The 15,188-nt window shown below is 40.6% G+C and overlaps 1 protein-coding gene across 1 annotated transcript in view; it reads right to left on the bottom strand.

Moving 5' to 3' along the window:
- Positions 1 to 15,188, bottom strand: part of DLG2 (discs large MAGUK scaffold protein 2) — a gene marked incomplete at both ends in the record, with an annotated part of 1,073,896 nt that overhangs the window by 899,599 nt on the left and 159,109 nt on the right. Inside the window, one exon of the mRNA XM_084304810.1 lies at positions 10,021 to 10,095. Within this exon, the coding sequence (XP_084160936.1) occupies positions 10,021 to 10,095 (75 nt within the window). The remainder of the gene's footprint in view (positions 1 to 10,020; positions 10,096 to 15,188) is intronic.

Genomic DNA, 15,188 nt, shown 5'->3' with positions numbered 1-15,188 from the left:
GCCCTGTTCACTGATGGGTCCTGTCGTATTGTGGGGAAGCATCGGAGATGGAAGGCTGCTGTATGGAGTCCTACGCGACGAGTTGCAGAAGCTGCTGAGGGAGAAGGTGAATCGAGTCAGTTTGCAGAAGTGAAAGCCATTCAGCTGGCTTTAGACATTGCTGAACGAGAAAAATGGCCAGTTCTCTATCTCTACACCGATTCATGGATGGTAGCAAATGCCCTGTGGGGATGGTTACAGCAATGGAAGCAAAACAACTGGCAGCGTAGGGGCAAACCTATCTGGGCTGCTGCATTGTGGCAAGATATTGCTGCTCGGGTAGAGAACCTGGCTGTGAAAGTACGCCACGTAGATGCTCATGTGCCCAAGAATCGGGCTACTGAAGAACATCAAAACAACCAGCAGGTGGATCAGGCTGCTAAGATTGAAGTAGCTCAGGTGGACCTGGATTGGCAGCATAAAGGTGAATTATTTATAGCCCGATGGGCCCATGACACCTCAGGCCATCAAGGTAGAGATGCAACATACAGATGGGCTCGTGATCGAGGGGTGGACTTGACCATGGACGCTATAGCACAGGTTATTCATGACTGTGAAACATGTGCTGCAATCAAGCAAGCCAAACGGTCAAAGCCTCTTTGGTATGGAGGACGATGGCTGAAATATAAATATGGAGAGGCCTGGCAGATTGATTACATCACACTCCCTCAAACTCGCAATGGCAAGCGCCACGTACTTACAATGGTGGAAGCAACCACCGGATGGCTGGAAACATATCCTGTGCCTCATGCTACCGCCCGGAACACCATCCTGGGCCTTGAAAAGCAAGTCCTATGGCGACATGGCACCCCAGAAAGAATAGAATCAGACAATGGGACTCACTTCCGAAACAACCTTATAGACACTTGGGCCAAAGAACATGGTATTGAATGGGTGTATCACATCCCCTATCATGCACCAGCCTCCGGGAAAGTTGAACGATACAATGGCCTGTTAAAGACTACCTTGAAAGCAATGGGCGCTGGGACGTTCAAAAACTGGGATACGCATTTGGCAAAGGCCACCTGGTTAGTCAATACTAGGGGATCTACCAACCGAGCTGGACCTGCCCAATCAAACCTGTTACGTACTGTAGATGGGGATAAAGTTCCTGTAGTGCATGTAAAAAATATGCTGGGTAAAACAGTCTGGGCTACTCCTGCCTCAGGAAAAGGCAAACCTATTCGTGGAATTGTTTTCGCTCAGGGACCTGGATATACTTGGTGGGTGATGCAAAAGAACGGAGAGGTCCGGTGTGTACCTCAAGGAGATTTAATACTGGGTGAGAATAGCCCATGAACTGAATTGCACCATGTTAAATAGTATATTATACTGTATGTTATCACTACCATGATTACTATAGGTGACTAATTAGAATGTATGGAAAAGAGTGTAACCTGAGCATGACATAAATGGTATGGAATAAGGGGTGGATAGATGTCCTGGTTTCAGTTAGCACAGAATTAATTTTCTTCCTAGTAGCTGGTGGAATGCTGTGTTTTGGCTTAGAATGAGAAGAGTGCTGATAACACCCCGATGCTTTAATTGTTGCAGAGCAGTGCTTATACTAAGCCAAGGACATCTCAGCCTTTGCTCTGTCCTGCCAACGGGCAGGCTGGGGGGTGCAGTAAGAGCTGGGAGGGGACAGACCCAGGACAGGTGACCCAAACTAGCCAAAGGGGTATTCCATACCATCTGACGTCATGCTAAACAATATATAGGGGTGGCTAGCCGGGGGGAGGGGGCCGGACTGCTCGGGGTTAGGCTGGGCATCGGTCAGCGGGTGGTGAGCAATTGCATTGTGCATCACTTGTTTGTACATACTATTATTACTTTCGTATTATCCCCATTGTATCATCATTATTATTATTGTTATTATTATTTTTGTTATTTTTTTTTTTTTCCTGTCTTATTAAACTGTCTTTATCTCAACTCACGGGCTTCACTTTCCATTTCTCTCCCCCGTCCCAGAGAGGGAGGGGGGAGGGTGAGCGAACGGCTGCGTGGTGTTTAGCTGCCGGTCGGGTTAAACCACGACACTACCTTTGGTGAAGCACTTGTTCCAAACTGGCATGAATGGCGTATCTCTATGCAGCATAATCTTGCTCTCCACTTCTCCCATTTTTCACCTCCCTCATTTCTAAAATGGAGATAATAGCTTTTCCCAACTTCTTCACAAGGGTCTTGTGACAACAGATTGACATCCTGAGATGCTCAGACTCTAAGGAAATACCATAAAGTACCGAAGGTAAGAAGCTGAAAAGACTTCAAAGCAGTAGGAACGGCTGGTTTCAGGATAGGCCTAAGAGGTAGGCCTACAGTGGCTCAGATGAATATGTACAGTTGGAATGACTGAAAGGTTGCATCAGAATTCATAATTAATGTTAAACATTTCAAGCAAATATTTGTGACTTCACATAACATGATGACACTTGATGGAAAAAATGCAGATGCCCACCCAGTAAAACTCACAGAGGCATGCTGGCCTGTAGAAATGTATATACAAGCTTCACTCAGACTGTGAGAGTCATCAACACACAGGGCTGAGCCAACACCTTTGGGTTTTGGCAATGCTCAGATCCCAGGAAGGGATGATACAGCTCAAGTCTGCTTGCATGGATAACTGAAGCTCTAATTTGCAAAACGCTGAAAGCACAGGATATTCAGGCCTATACTTCATAGCCTTCCTGTAACACAAAACAGTTTATTAATTATATGTTTTATGGGCACTTTCCCATTTATATTTCTTGCTTCCCTAGAGCACACAGAATAAACAAATAGAGCAAACAAATCCTAATTTGCATGACTGTTCCCAACTGTAAAAAAAAAAAAAAAAAAAAAAAAAAAAAAAAAAAAGCCCAAACAACAGAGATATGAGTATTCTGAAGGGAAGAGTAATTTCCATCAGCCTTTGAAGAAGCTTTTTTTATATTTATTCCTTCAGAAATGCCTGTGCAACACCTCCATGACTTACAGGATGCCCCATTCCCAGGCCAGGATTCCTGTCTCACTTATAGTGTCATAAAAGCATTACTAACAGAGCTGAAGGAACACACCCCCAAGCACTTTGCAGGAGACATTCAGAACTTTTTGGGAATAAACCTTTGTAGAACATGTTCACTAAAGTGGCTATTCACATCCATTTATGTGGTAAGGAGAGACCTTTAAGTTTCTATAGCCCTGTAAGTGGAATTACACAGTATGTATTGAATGAATAACAAGACTTGCAATTTAAAGGTACAGATGAAAATGCCACTAAAATATGCAATCTATGATGGTTAAATAGATTGTGTATTTTTCATGACATTAAGGAAAAAGGTGTCTGGTATAATGCAAGGTTATGTGAGATGCTGTAATACGTCTATGGCTTAGGCTATGTCCTCATGCAAACCTGTATTCATTTGTATTTTGCATGGAAGTCAGTGGCAGTTCCACACGCTTATAAAAGGACATCTATAATAAACATATATTGGGGTAGCCTAGAAGGAAAGTCTCTTAGCTGAGTCTCTGGTGTAGGTCATCACTTTGCCAGCACTGAGAAAGTCCCCTGTCATGGGTTCAGACACCTGTATTGGAGATGGTCATCTATGTCTTCTTTACCATTAATCAAGAGAAGTACACCCTTCAACAGCCCAGTTCATACTCTAACAAACAGTGTAAAGATGAACTACACCTCGAAAGTGTTTATAGCTCTCCATTGACATGAACCTGGACAGATGAATTCCACTTTCAGCGTCTCTATAAAATGTTGCCAAACAAGGCCCTGCCCTTTGTCTTCCATAACTGCTTCAGCCACATGTTTCTTCTATAAATTTTTAGAGTGCCAGGCACAATGCTAAGGTGCAGTTTCCAGATATCATTGGGGCAAAAGTTACTGACCCAAGAGTCACAGCCTCACTGCTCCTCTTGAGCCATATTTCACCCATTGGTTAAGTACACATCATTTCTTAATATATACAATGCATATTTTTGATTTCCTTGAAAAATTAAATCACTGCCTCCTCATATGCTGTAGCACATCTAAGAGAAAAATAATGAAAACACTTTAGTTCACTTAGCTGGGGACAAGAAATGCTTCTAGGCAGTCATATTAATCATATTTGTGGGTTATCATAGGGTGTAAACAAAGAGTGGAGCTAAGTTTGTTCTTGTATATATCTCCATAAATGCAGAATACTTGAAACACTTGTGTTTGACCTTAGCATGGAATTTCTCATGTCAGGAAAACATGGCTTGAGGGTAGCAACACCCCTGGGATATAACCCTTAAGCTATGTATATGTTATCAGAAAAACTATACTCCGATTGTACTTTACATCTGGGAATAAAAATAATAAATACCATGCAATTTGGATATGCACACTGTTTTTAAGCTTTAGTGACACTGCCAAAACATTGCCTGGATAAAACAGATCTTAAAGCAGTATTTTAAAATTGTGCCTAAAAGAATATTCAGATTTGTTTAATACTTTCTGCTCATAAACCTCATGAGCTGCACAAACTTTACATAGCTAAAACTAAATAAAACCAACCAAATAAACAACAACAACAAAAAAGTTTACCTTTCAATAATTGCTATCACAAAGATTAATACCAAGGTTTAGTTTAAAGAAAATTTCAAATTATAAATATTTTGTTCTCATTTATACACTGTTGCACTTGTGTGACTGGAGGTGCTGTAGCAACATCCTGATGCTTCCCATAAAACAAATAAAACAATAAAGACAGCAAATATCCTACACATAATGTGTGCTTAATGAGACTACTCATTATAAATAAGTCATGTGAAATGTTTCCTGATGATGAAGTCAAGCAACTATGTGGGTCAATCTGCAGATAATGGTTTTGTACAGCTTAATGTGTACCATACGTTTTTTTTTAACTGATTTATCACCTCACCTAAAGGGTTTCTGAGCTTGTTTTGCAATTGTGAAACCCCTCCCTCATTCCACTGGGATCACATTAGCTGAAACTTGAGGAAGGGCCACATAAATTAAGTATATATATTTTATTGTCAAGGAGCCATTACCTCTTTTAAAAATCTTCTTTCCCTTTTTTTTTCTCTCTAATCCTTGATGAGCTAGAGGAGTAAAAGGTTCATTTTGCCCTGTTTCTCTCAAATTTTGCTCCTGAGCCATTCCCTTCTGTTAACACATACACTGCTAGCTTCTGCCTCTATCTACCCAAGCATGAAGCATTCGCTGTCCTGCTGGGATGTGCTGTGGTTTGCTGCTAATCCGACACCACCTTACTTTAGCTGGAACTTTCCCCACTGAATCCATGAATCAGATTACAACAGACACATCCAGACTCTTCCCCACTGCCAGCTACAGCCCCCAGCAAGCGGAACAGCATCCTTTTCCCTAGGGAAAGGTGGGGGGTGCAAACGAGAAGGAAGATTCAAATCTAGGCAAGGTGAAGAGGGATTTAAGTGGTGATTTTAAAAGCGGCTTAGTAGCTGGCAATAGGTGACAGCCTCGCAGCAGTGCAGCATGCACAGTCTGTAAACGGTGAAGAGGTGGAAAGCAAAGCACCTTCAGCACCAGGCAAGGAGGGGTGCAGGAGTCCTAGGAATGATGAAGAGCTGCAGGAATACCGTGACCTAGCAGAAACATGCATGGTATTGCTTTAATACCTCCTCTAAAACCAAAGCTGGGTTTTAACACTCAAAATTTTCCATTACTATCAGCACAGAGGTGAAAGACAGGAGAACAGAGCATTGTATTAACAGCTCAGTTTTCAAGTATTTCACATATTAGCCACAAAAAAACATTCCCCACCACCCGGATTGTCTACGGAATTTATTAGCCAAATGGGTTTTAACAGAAAAAGACTTAAAGCTCAGGGAGAGAGAGAGAGAGAGAGAGAGACCCTGCAAAAGGCACTTTCTGGAGTGCAGAGCTATTTATTTATTTTATAGAGCACATCCACACAGGAGCGGAAGGGACACGGTTACAAGGCATAACGCGAAGTCCTGGGAGAGAGCCGAGCCTGGCCAAACAGAGCCATTTATTTGTTTTGTGTTTAAAGAGAGCAAGATTGATTTCAGAAATGATTCTTCCAGACTCAGAGCCTTAAAACAAAACAGAATATGCGTGTTTCAATATGTTCCCGCCTGGCTCCATTGTACAACAGTGTCAGAACATTCTTTACATAGAGCACAACCACCAGAACTAACATACAGGCATCTTCCAGAAGTATGAGGTTCTTTAAAATAACTGCTGTGAAGTAAGAATGCAAAACCCTTGATCAGTTTGAACCAGAAATGTTTACAGGCTGACTCCCAGATCAGGCTAAAATCAGATATTGTGCAGGGCATTAGCGCATTACTATCACTCCAGTGTTCCAAATAAACTGGGAAAAGACAAAGCCCAGTAACTTTATCCCCTCTGAGCTGATCTATCCTACATAAACAGAACAATAATATCCTACACATGTATGCGGGGCTCTGAAAGGAGTGACTTTTGCTCTCCTTGTGCTATGGATCTAGGTGTGGGGAGGTCAGAAAGACTTCGGGCTCAGCTGCCATGCAGGCTGGCAGCCAAAACATGTGCTAAATTCCCCCAGTGCAGCACCTACATAAAGCAGCAGCCCATGAGATATCACAGCATGCAATGTGATGTGAGGACCCTTGCACCCGTTCCCAAATCCTCCAAGTCAGTGTCCCTTTCTCCTGCACACTGAGGGGACAGCAAGCGCCAAATGAGGCTCTGCAAAGCAGTGACTTAGGGCATGCACCAAAACCATTGTCCTTTGTACCCCAGATACCCTTTATTACTCTCTCCTGCCGTTGTTTAGTGGCAGATGACACCCCAAAAGGGGCTGTTATGGTGGAAGGGGATATGGTAGGCCAGTGAGCTCTGCAGTGGGGAAAAAAAAAAAAAAAAGTAAGAGAAATCTATTAATGCTGCAGGGTAACGGAAGGTGAATGTGCTGAACACTGAGCTCAAGAAATCCTGTCAACAGGGCGGGAAGAAAAGACAACCACAAGTATTTTTTGCAACACAGGTGCAGCCTGCGATCCTTCATTATCTTAGCGCAATAAATCTAGCTAGCAAGCTACTCCAACAACAGGAAGGTTTAGTATGCTTAACAGCAATGCAGTGAAACTCCTTTTGGAGTATTTTATAATCAAACACTATGAATCCTTTGGAAGACATAACTAAAAGTGCAAGAGCAGACAAAGCCACCCTTAGGTAATTCCCTTGATTAAAACTCTCAGACTTAAAATAAATCTAATTAAGGACCTTGTGAAGACACAGAAAGCCAGTGTTCACTTATGCCCTCTTTTGCAGATGGTGAGTTGCCAAACAGATCTGAGAACCTTAATTGCAAGAATATCAGCAAATTATATAAAAAAAAAAAAAAAAAAAAAAAAAAAAAAAAAAAAAAAGGCAAATTAGGGACTGCAAAAGAGTCAGACTGTTACATAACAGCAATGCTGCTGGATGTCCTGGTTCTTACACTAGATGGCAAAGGCACTCCTGAGAGGACACAGTGCTTTTTATAAAAACTGCTGAAAAAGGAGAGAAAAACCTCACCCATACTCATGACATCAGGGGTGATGCAGCCAGCAAAACTGATGAAAGAGGATACCCTTTCTACCATTCTGCTTAACATTCTTTATTTGAGAGCTTCCTACACTGCTCTTGAGAGGCATCCAAACACACACTGTAGGCATCACAAGGAGTTGTCACAACTGGCCAGAATCTAGCTCTTTTTTGGATCCCACCATCCATCCATAGCAGCTAATATGCTCTGTTTCATCACTGGAAAAATTAATTTCATTAAGTGGCTTTCTATTAGAATGCTGACACTTCACAGACATTCTTCTCAGATAAAAGCAAGGCAGATAAAAACCATTTTTTAAATCAGATGGTAAAAAACACCACCTAAGAGAAATCTGATTTAATTTTCTCCAATTGTTTGCATTAGACTCCCAAGAAAATAAAACCACTGCAACATGGTAAGAAATGTTTACAAATGTCTGATACAAATAAGGTAGGCAGAAAAATCTGTTTGGCCACACAGAAATCGGTTTGATGAAAAACAAACAAAAAAAAAGTGACTTGTGAACTACACATTCTTTGCGGGTTATTGCTGAGCTCCTTCACTCCATTCATCATTCAAAATACATACAGGTGGAAGCAACCTCCAAGCAGGCAGTTGCTTCAAGGACCATGTGTTGTATTCTACATTAAAAAATAGTAAAAAAGATAAACAGCAATCAAGTGAATGGTTGAACTGTATTCTAATAGTGAGTTGTTTTTTGTTTTTGTTTTCCCCATTATAGCAGCTTAAAAATAGCACTGCTTGGAGTTATTCCGATCTTAGACATCTTCTAATGTTAACAAAGACAACAAAGCTTGATCCTCAGTTTACCATTTTTTGTGATAATACACAAATATGCAAGATAGCAGGTCTATCAAAATTACCTATGCATGCACACATTTCTGGTGTAACAAAACAACCAAAGAATAAATCTAAATTATTTTTGATGGTTTAAGAAATAAATACTCTAAAAAACACCTAGTTGGCAATAAAAATTATTTTACTTACAAAAGCATTTAAAGTCACTATCAGAAAAGTCAGTTTTTGGTGTTAACGAAAATCACTGATTGCAGCTGCTCCTGACCTAATTACTTTTGTTATCAAACGCCCAGTGTACTTCCATTTCTGAAAGCATCATGCTGCCACACTTGGGCTCATGTCACAGCCCTCTCAATACAAACTAAAACAACCAGGCCACATTGCCAAGTCAATCCGAATCCTCTGAGGATGTGAAGTAGTAATTAGGAAGACCTACAAATTAGTCACTGCCCTGGATCCTCAGTAAAAGTCTATTTAGCTCAACGATTCAATCAATACAGTTAAGTGAGTCTATTTTCATATATAGATCAACAGTGATATCATTATTTTAACATAACATAAGTACAACCAAAAACACAGGGTTTGCAATGACTTGCAAGATTAGGTAGAGACTGAGGGAGGGCAAAAACTGGAATTTGTTTCTCGCTCATCTACTCATAAAAGGTGATAAGTTGATAGCTGAGAACCAACATCACGCTGTGGTCCAGAGCCAAAGAAAATGTCAGCTAACTCCTGCCAACCCCTCAGCTGAGATAAATCATCATAGCTCTATTAGACAGCCCTCTACTCTAACTTCCAGCATCCAAGGATTTGGCTCTATCTACTATGCATATTCAGACAAGATATAAATCAATGCAGTGTCAGCTTGACCGCAGTTTCTTTTTTTCTCTTCAAATATTACCATGTCCTTGATGGTTAAAAACAAATCTCACTGAAGTCATCTAATTGGCAGAAGGCAGAAAGCATTTACAAAGGTCATCTCCTACAAATCCAGCAGACTAAATTTTACTCGCTGCCCACCACCCCCAAAGTTACCTACATCGGGTTAACTTTCCCACTTACTAGTCCAGAAGCACTTAGAATTGCCAGTCTTTCTTTCTTTCATGAGAATGTGGAAAAGAAAAGCTGCATCTCCCTTTCCTTGTGTCATCACCTGAGCCTGGGGACAGGCTGGTGCTTTAAACATCAGTTGTTTCTGGCAGACCCTGCAGGAGCTTATGAATGAATTCCCACAAAACTGTGTCCACGACAGGGCAAAACTAGCAGGCGGCTAGTCATCACACGCAGCTGGAGCACAGTTGGAGCAATCAGCAGTAACTCCACACTCCCTCTGAGCTGGACACCGTCACCAACCATACCACGCCTTCCCCGTTGCTCCACATGGAACTAATTAAATTTCCAAAGAGCATGAACTTTTGAAGAAGCCCCGCTAAGCCCATACCCAACATTTCAACAGCTCAGACTTCCCAAGGAGTTTGGTCTGGCATCAGGACTCATTTCTGTTCTTTCTCAAATGCACTTAGGATTGAAATTTTACCTGACAGGGCTGCTCCAAACACAGAGACTTACCATTCAGTCTCTCAAAGCTTTGGATTAAAAGGCTCAAACTTACGGTAGAGTGCTGAATGGGTATCCAGGCAGGTGTTTCGACTGAGCATTTGTGGGATGGGCATCTGCCATGGCTCTGCTGCAAATAAGTGAAAATGGCATTATGCACAACACAGTACGTGCTGCAACAGGCACGATGGGTTCCATTCCAGATGGAGCATCTAGGAGTTTGCCAGTTCCCATTAGACCTCACAAAGTCATTTTTCCACCATTATATAAGATCTGCAGCTCACTGGATCACAAAAGGCCTTGGGGTTGACCCATTAATTTTGCCTTGAACTTCAAAGTTGTGTGGGTGAATGCAACCTTCATCCACTCTGAACCCCAAGCACCTGCCATCTGGTTTTCCTCCACACTGGAGGATTCAGGGAACAACAGCAGAGCTTTAAGCACCAGGTAAAAATCAGCTTTTTTTTCCCCATTTCATGATAGGCTGCATTTTTGCATCATGCATCCTTTGAAGCAGTGATAGCTGCAGCCTGAACAACCCCAGAGCTATTTTGCAGCAGGAGAAAATCTGTCCCAAATTCTCAGGGTGTGTGTTACTTTGCTGAGCAGAACATACTGACTGTTCCCCAGATTGACCCCCAGAGGACAAAGAGGAGGAAAAAAGTGCAGGACTCCTGCAGTTCCCTGAAACTTAGCAGAACCAAAAGAGTGAGGGGTTAATTTGAAGTCTAATGTTCCACATGGCAGTGCAAGATGCTACCATCAGGCCTCCAGGCTGATCTTCCTGTAATTTCCCTTGCATTTGCAGTGATTCAATTACATTTTCGCAAAGGTTTGGAGCCCATCAGAACAAATTGCACAGCAGATTGGGTCAGAGTCCCTGAAGAAAAGTTCAGAATAAATTCTAGTGTCTGCCACCATTACTCTCAGCATTTCACATAAGAGTCAAACTATTATTTAGCTGCTTGAATTGGAGGACTCCTCTAATTATGTGTGTTCCTGAAGTTGGACATAACAAGAAGGAAAAAAAAAATCACTTCTTTTTTATTTTCCTTTAAGACAGGTATATTGCAAGCAATTACAATACACCTTTCTTTTCCTCATGCTGAGAGCAAAGGAGAGCAACCTCTGCACACAGGAGTGATGAGACTTCACCCTATTTTCAATTATGAGCCTGATTTGAGAACATTAACTAGCCAAGCCTAGTAGTTCTTTCTTCTTTATCTCTAAAAAGTGAACATTTGTAAAGCATTGCAAAAACTGTGCATATCAGTTTCAGCTTTGTATTCCCCAAACCTTAAAAACTTTTGTATTTGCACTTAGACAACTTCAGGAATATGCAAAAAGGCATAGCTAGTAAGCAAGAAGCATTGTACTTTTAGATGAAAGTTTAGAAAGTCTTGTTTAAAAGGATTTGAAAAAGTCATTGGTATCATGGCAGCATTATCCTGTGGGTGGGTGTTATCTCCTGTAACGAAGGGATGAATGCTACAGCAAACTAAGTAATCCTATTGAAATAATAAAACTATTAATAAATTTTGATCAAAAGCCTGCATAAATTATTGTGAATTATTTTTCTTTCTTTTTTTAACAACTGAAAAGTCTTCAGTCTAATCCAGGCCAAGATAAAGGTAAGAAAATTAATAATTTGCTTTGGACAGGAAACATTTTTCTGATTGAAAAGTCTCATCTTACAAACTCTAGTAACCAGGTATATAAAATGATTGTCAGTAAACTACTTAAAAAGACTCCTCACATTCTTAAAGAGGACACATCTGCAAAATAAAAGGCCAGGACCTCACAGCAGGGGGGAGCAACACTCTGTAAATATTCCTGACTTTGAGATTCACTCCCAAATTGTCCCAAGACCCCAAGTCACACGACATATGCTTCATATTCAAAGGCCAGAGGGACAGAGGTAATGAGAATTGCTTGAAGGCAGTAGCTCCCCGTTTTCCAGCCTTGTGCTGAGCATGCGGCTGGGCTGCAGGGTGACTGCAGGACTTGGCCCTTCAGAGCTGGATATTTGAATTATTGTCCTAATAACGTGACATTGCACTGGAATTGTCTGAGAAATGCGTGTAGCTCAAGGGCTAGGACAGAGCATTTATCCCCTCCAAAATTTTATTTTTTCATCTTTTTTAAATTACTGCTGATTTCCTATTTGAATGGTCAATACTTTTTGGATTTTGTTTGAAAACAATGCTTTTCATACTTTTTGTATCTTCCACCCTCACCCAGTTTAAACATGAAATAAGGCTGATAAATAAGGTTGAAAAATAAGGTGCATAAAAGTGTTCAATCTTACTTTTTTTTTTTTTTTTTTTTTTTTTTTAAATCAGCCACAAGCTCCAACATGTTGCACCTTACTGACACCAGCTAAGGAACAATTTACCCAAAAGATCAACACTACATAAGGTATTCTGCAAGCACAGGTAATACAAGTAAGTGTGGGAATAAAGACATTGGGAAATATTTGCAGGCTGCAAAAGGGACTAACTCCATTCGATTATTATTGCTAATATTTTCACCAGTTTAGGAATTTAGTGAGGACTATAATAGTATAGCAAGGACTATAGTGTAGTAAGGACTATAAACTCTGGTCCACCATTAAAGTTAAAAATCAAAAAAGAGGTGAAAATCCATCATTGGAAATCATCTTTTTTCAGCCAATCTTCAGAGTACAGTAATATGCTTTTCATGTTTACTAATATTTTTATGCAAAAGAAACGTGTCTTGCTTTGCTATTGTGGAAAATATGTTCCAATAAAAGAGTTCTCCATCTGAAATGGAAATAGACACTGCTTCTCCATAGCTTACAAATGAGTGATTTCCAGACTCTTCTTTTACTCCTTTTCTTTGAGGATACTTGGCCTCCTGCACTACTTCACCCTTGAGACAACTCTGTCATAGTGACAGACAGAGTTATCCAGGCATAGGCTTTATCACAGTTCCATGCAATCAGAGCTTTCAAAATATGCAGTAAGATCTTCAGCTTGTGTAATTTTTGTATAAAGAGACTTGGGGACACAAAAAGATAAATCCATTCTCATTGCTGAATTCTGCATCAGTCGCTTTTTTTTTTTTTTCTTCCTTTTCCTGGGTTGATGCTCTAAATCCTTGATAAATTGCATAGCAATAAAACCGTCAGGAAGCAACGAAGTGATGACCAAAGCCAGACAGAGATGTTAACCCCCATTCAGCTAGTGCAATCCCTTCTCTAGAGGCACTGTTACATGTAATTCCCCAAACGACAGGTTTATCAAGCATCCAGAAATTCAGACCACATAGGTAACACAGAGAAAGTACCAAATTCAAAAGCCAAAACCAAGGCTTCAAGACCTTCAAAGTCTTTGAGCCAAACATTTACCTTCCTAGCATGCAGCCTTAAGCAAACTTCTTTCCTACATGCTTATCTCAGCCAAGTGTTGAAATAACTGACTACTATTAGCACTGCTTAGAAACATCAGTATGATGTATCTTGCGTATACATTGATATAATGCAGAGCAGTAGTGTTACTGCCTGGAAAAGTCCCTCTGACTTTTCTGCATGGAAATGTTGAATCAAAAATGGGTAAAGGTGAGAGTTTTGTGGCACTGCACTGCAGAGGTTGCTGGTGACAGAGATGCATTTGCACATTAGCAAGCTCTGGGGAAGGTTTCAAGGATGTGGACGTTACATGGATCAACTGTAGCAGTTTCTGGGAGAGTATGGGGGACAAAAAGAGCATGTATAGATAGATTATTGCCACTGTCCCACAAGCAGGGAGAGATTACATGTACCATCAATACCAAATTTTGAAGGCCAAATATTGCCTAACATGATTGTGGCCAGAGACACATTTGGAGACAGGTCTTAGGTCAGCTGAAAGATGTGACAAAAGACAGAGAGGATATTTAGGAATATTTTATCTGTTCAACATTTTTTCAGGGCTTTCTGAACTGCAACACTCTTTAAGATCTGACTTCAAACTCTACCTCAGAGACGATATTGGTGATCAGAGTCATCTGATCACAGGTAAGATTTCCTTTGTATCCACTAGAACATCCAAGAATATGATTTGCAAGTTACATACAAGTCCTTGAGTGAGGTCTCCAGTAACAAAAGAGTTGGCTGAAGTCAAACTCAGTGGAAGTTATTTATCTACTCCTACACAGCCTGACAAATTGCCTTCTCTGATGCAGATGATTCTCCAGGGAAATGAAAACTGTAGAACTCAGCTAGAGGTCTCAGATTGGGTAAAATATAATCATATACTAGGCAATACCCCTGACCTAATGATTCACTCATAAATAACCATTTTCTTCTCCTTGACTGCACACATCCTCTCATTTTTCAGAAGTCTCACATTAGGTGAAGGGAGACAGAAGGAAATTTGCATGGTAGTAGCAAACAGATTAAAACACAGAAGAAATACCTGTTTATGTTGCAGATGCATGCCAGGAGACCCATCTTTTCTGCTTTTAATGGTCTCCTGGACATTGCAAAGAATCCATTTGGTCAGCTCCAGCTATCTGAAATGCTTAAAAATGCAGCTCACCTCAGCACTAGGAAATTATCTTCCCACCTTCAGCCAGGCCCTCAGAATATTAGAGAAGGGGCTGGCTAAGGATATATAGCTCTGCTATCATTAGGAAATGTTATCATTTATTGAGGCAGGATCGGGCTTTCTAATTTTCTTTGTCTTGCTCAGTATCTTCTACCTTTCCTTACATTTGCAGCTCTCCACTGCTGTGCAGTAATATTAAGCCCTAACCATATCTGCCTGAGCAGTTAATTGAACATTTTCTTTTCTCCATTTATAGAGCTGTTCATAGATTTATGAAACAAATCACCCTCCTTCTTTCATAGTTAAAACCAATCTCAATAAAGACATCTCTCTGAGATCAGCAAATTATAATCTAATGAAATCTATTGAAAATTTCAGTTGCACTAAACAAGGTCAATGCTCAGAAGAAACGAAATGTCATTCAGAAATGAAGATCAAAGTAATTCCCTTCTATTCCTGCTGCTACCATAGAGACCAAGGGAGGGGGAAGAGGGGGAAGAAGAGATTTAACAGACTTAATTCTTACTGAAATTTATAATTAACTACAAGGGAAAAGGGACAATTACCATATTTCTAAAGAATAAAGGAGAAAAAAGTTGAGCTTTTGACAAGATATAATTACAAGACATTGCATATGCAATGCACATTGGCTTGTTCTGTGTAATTTTCTTGA

Source organism: Netta rufina (genome assembly GCF_964035555.1).
Source record: "Netta rufina genome assembly, chromosome: 1".
NCBI lineage: Eukaryota > Metazoa > Chordata > Aves > Anseriformes > Anatidae > Netta > Netta rufina.
The sequence above is the reverse complement of the archived record's forward strand: the minus strand, read 5'-3'. Positions and strand labels throughout refer to the sequence as shown.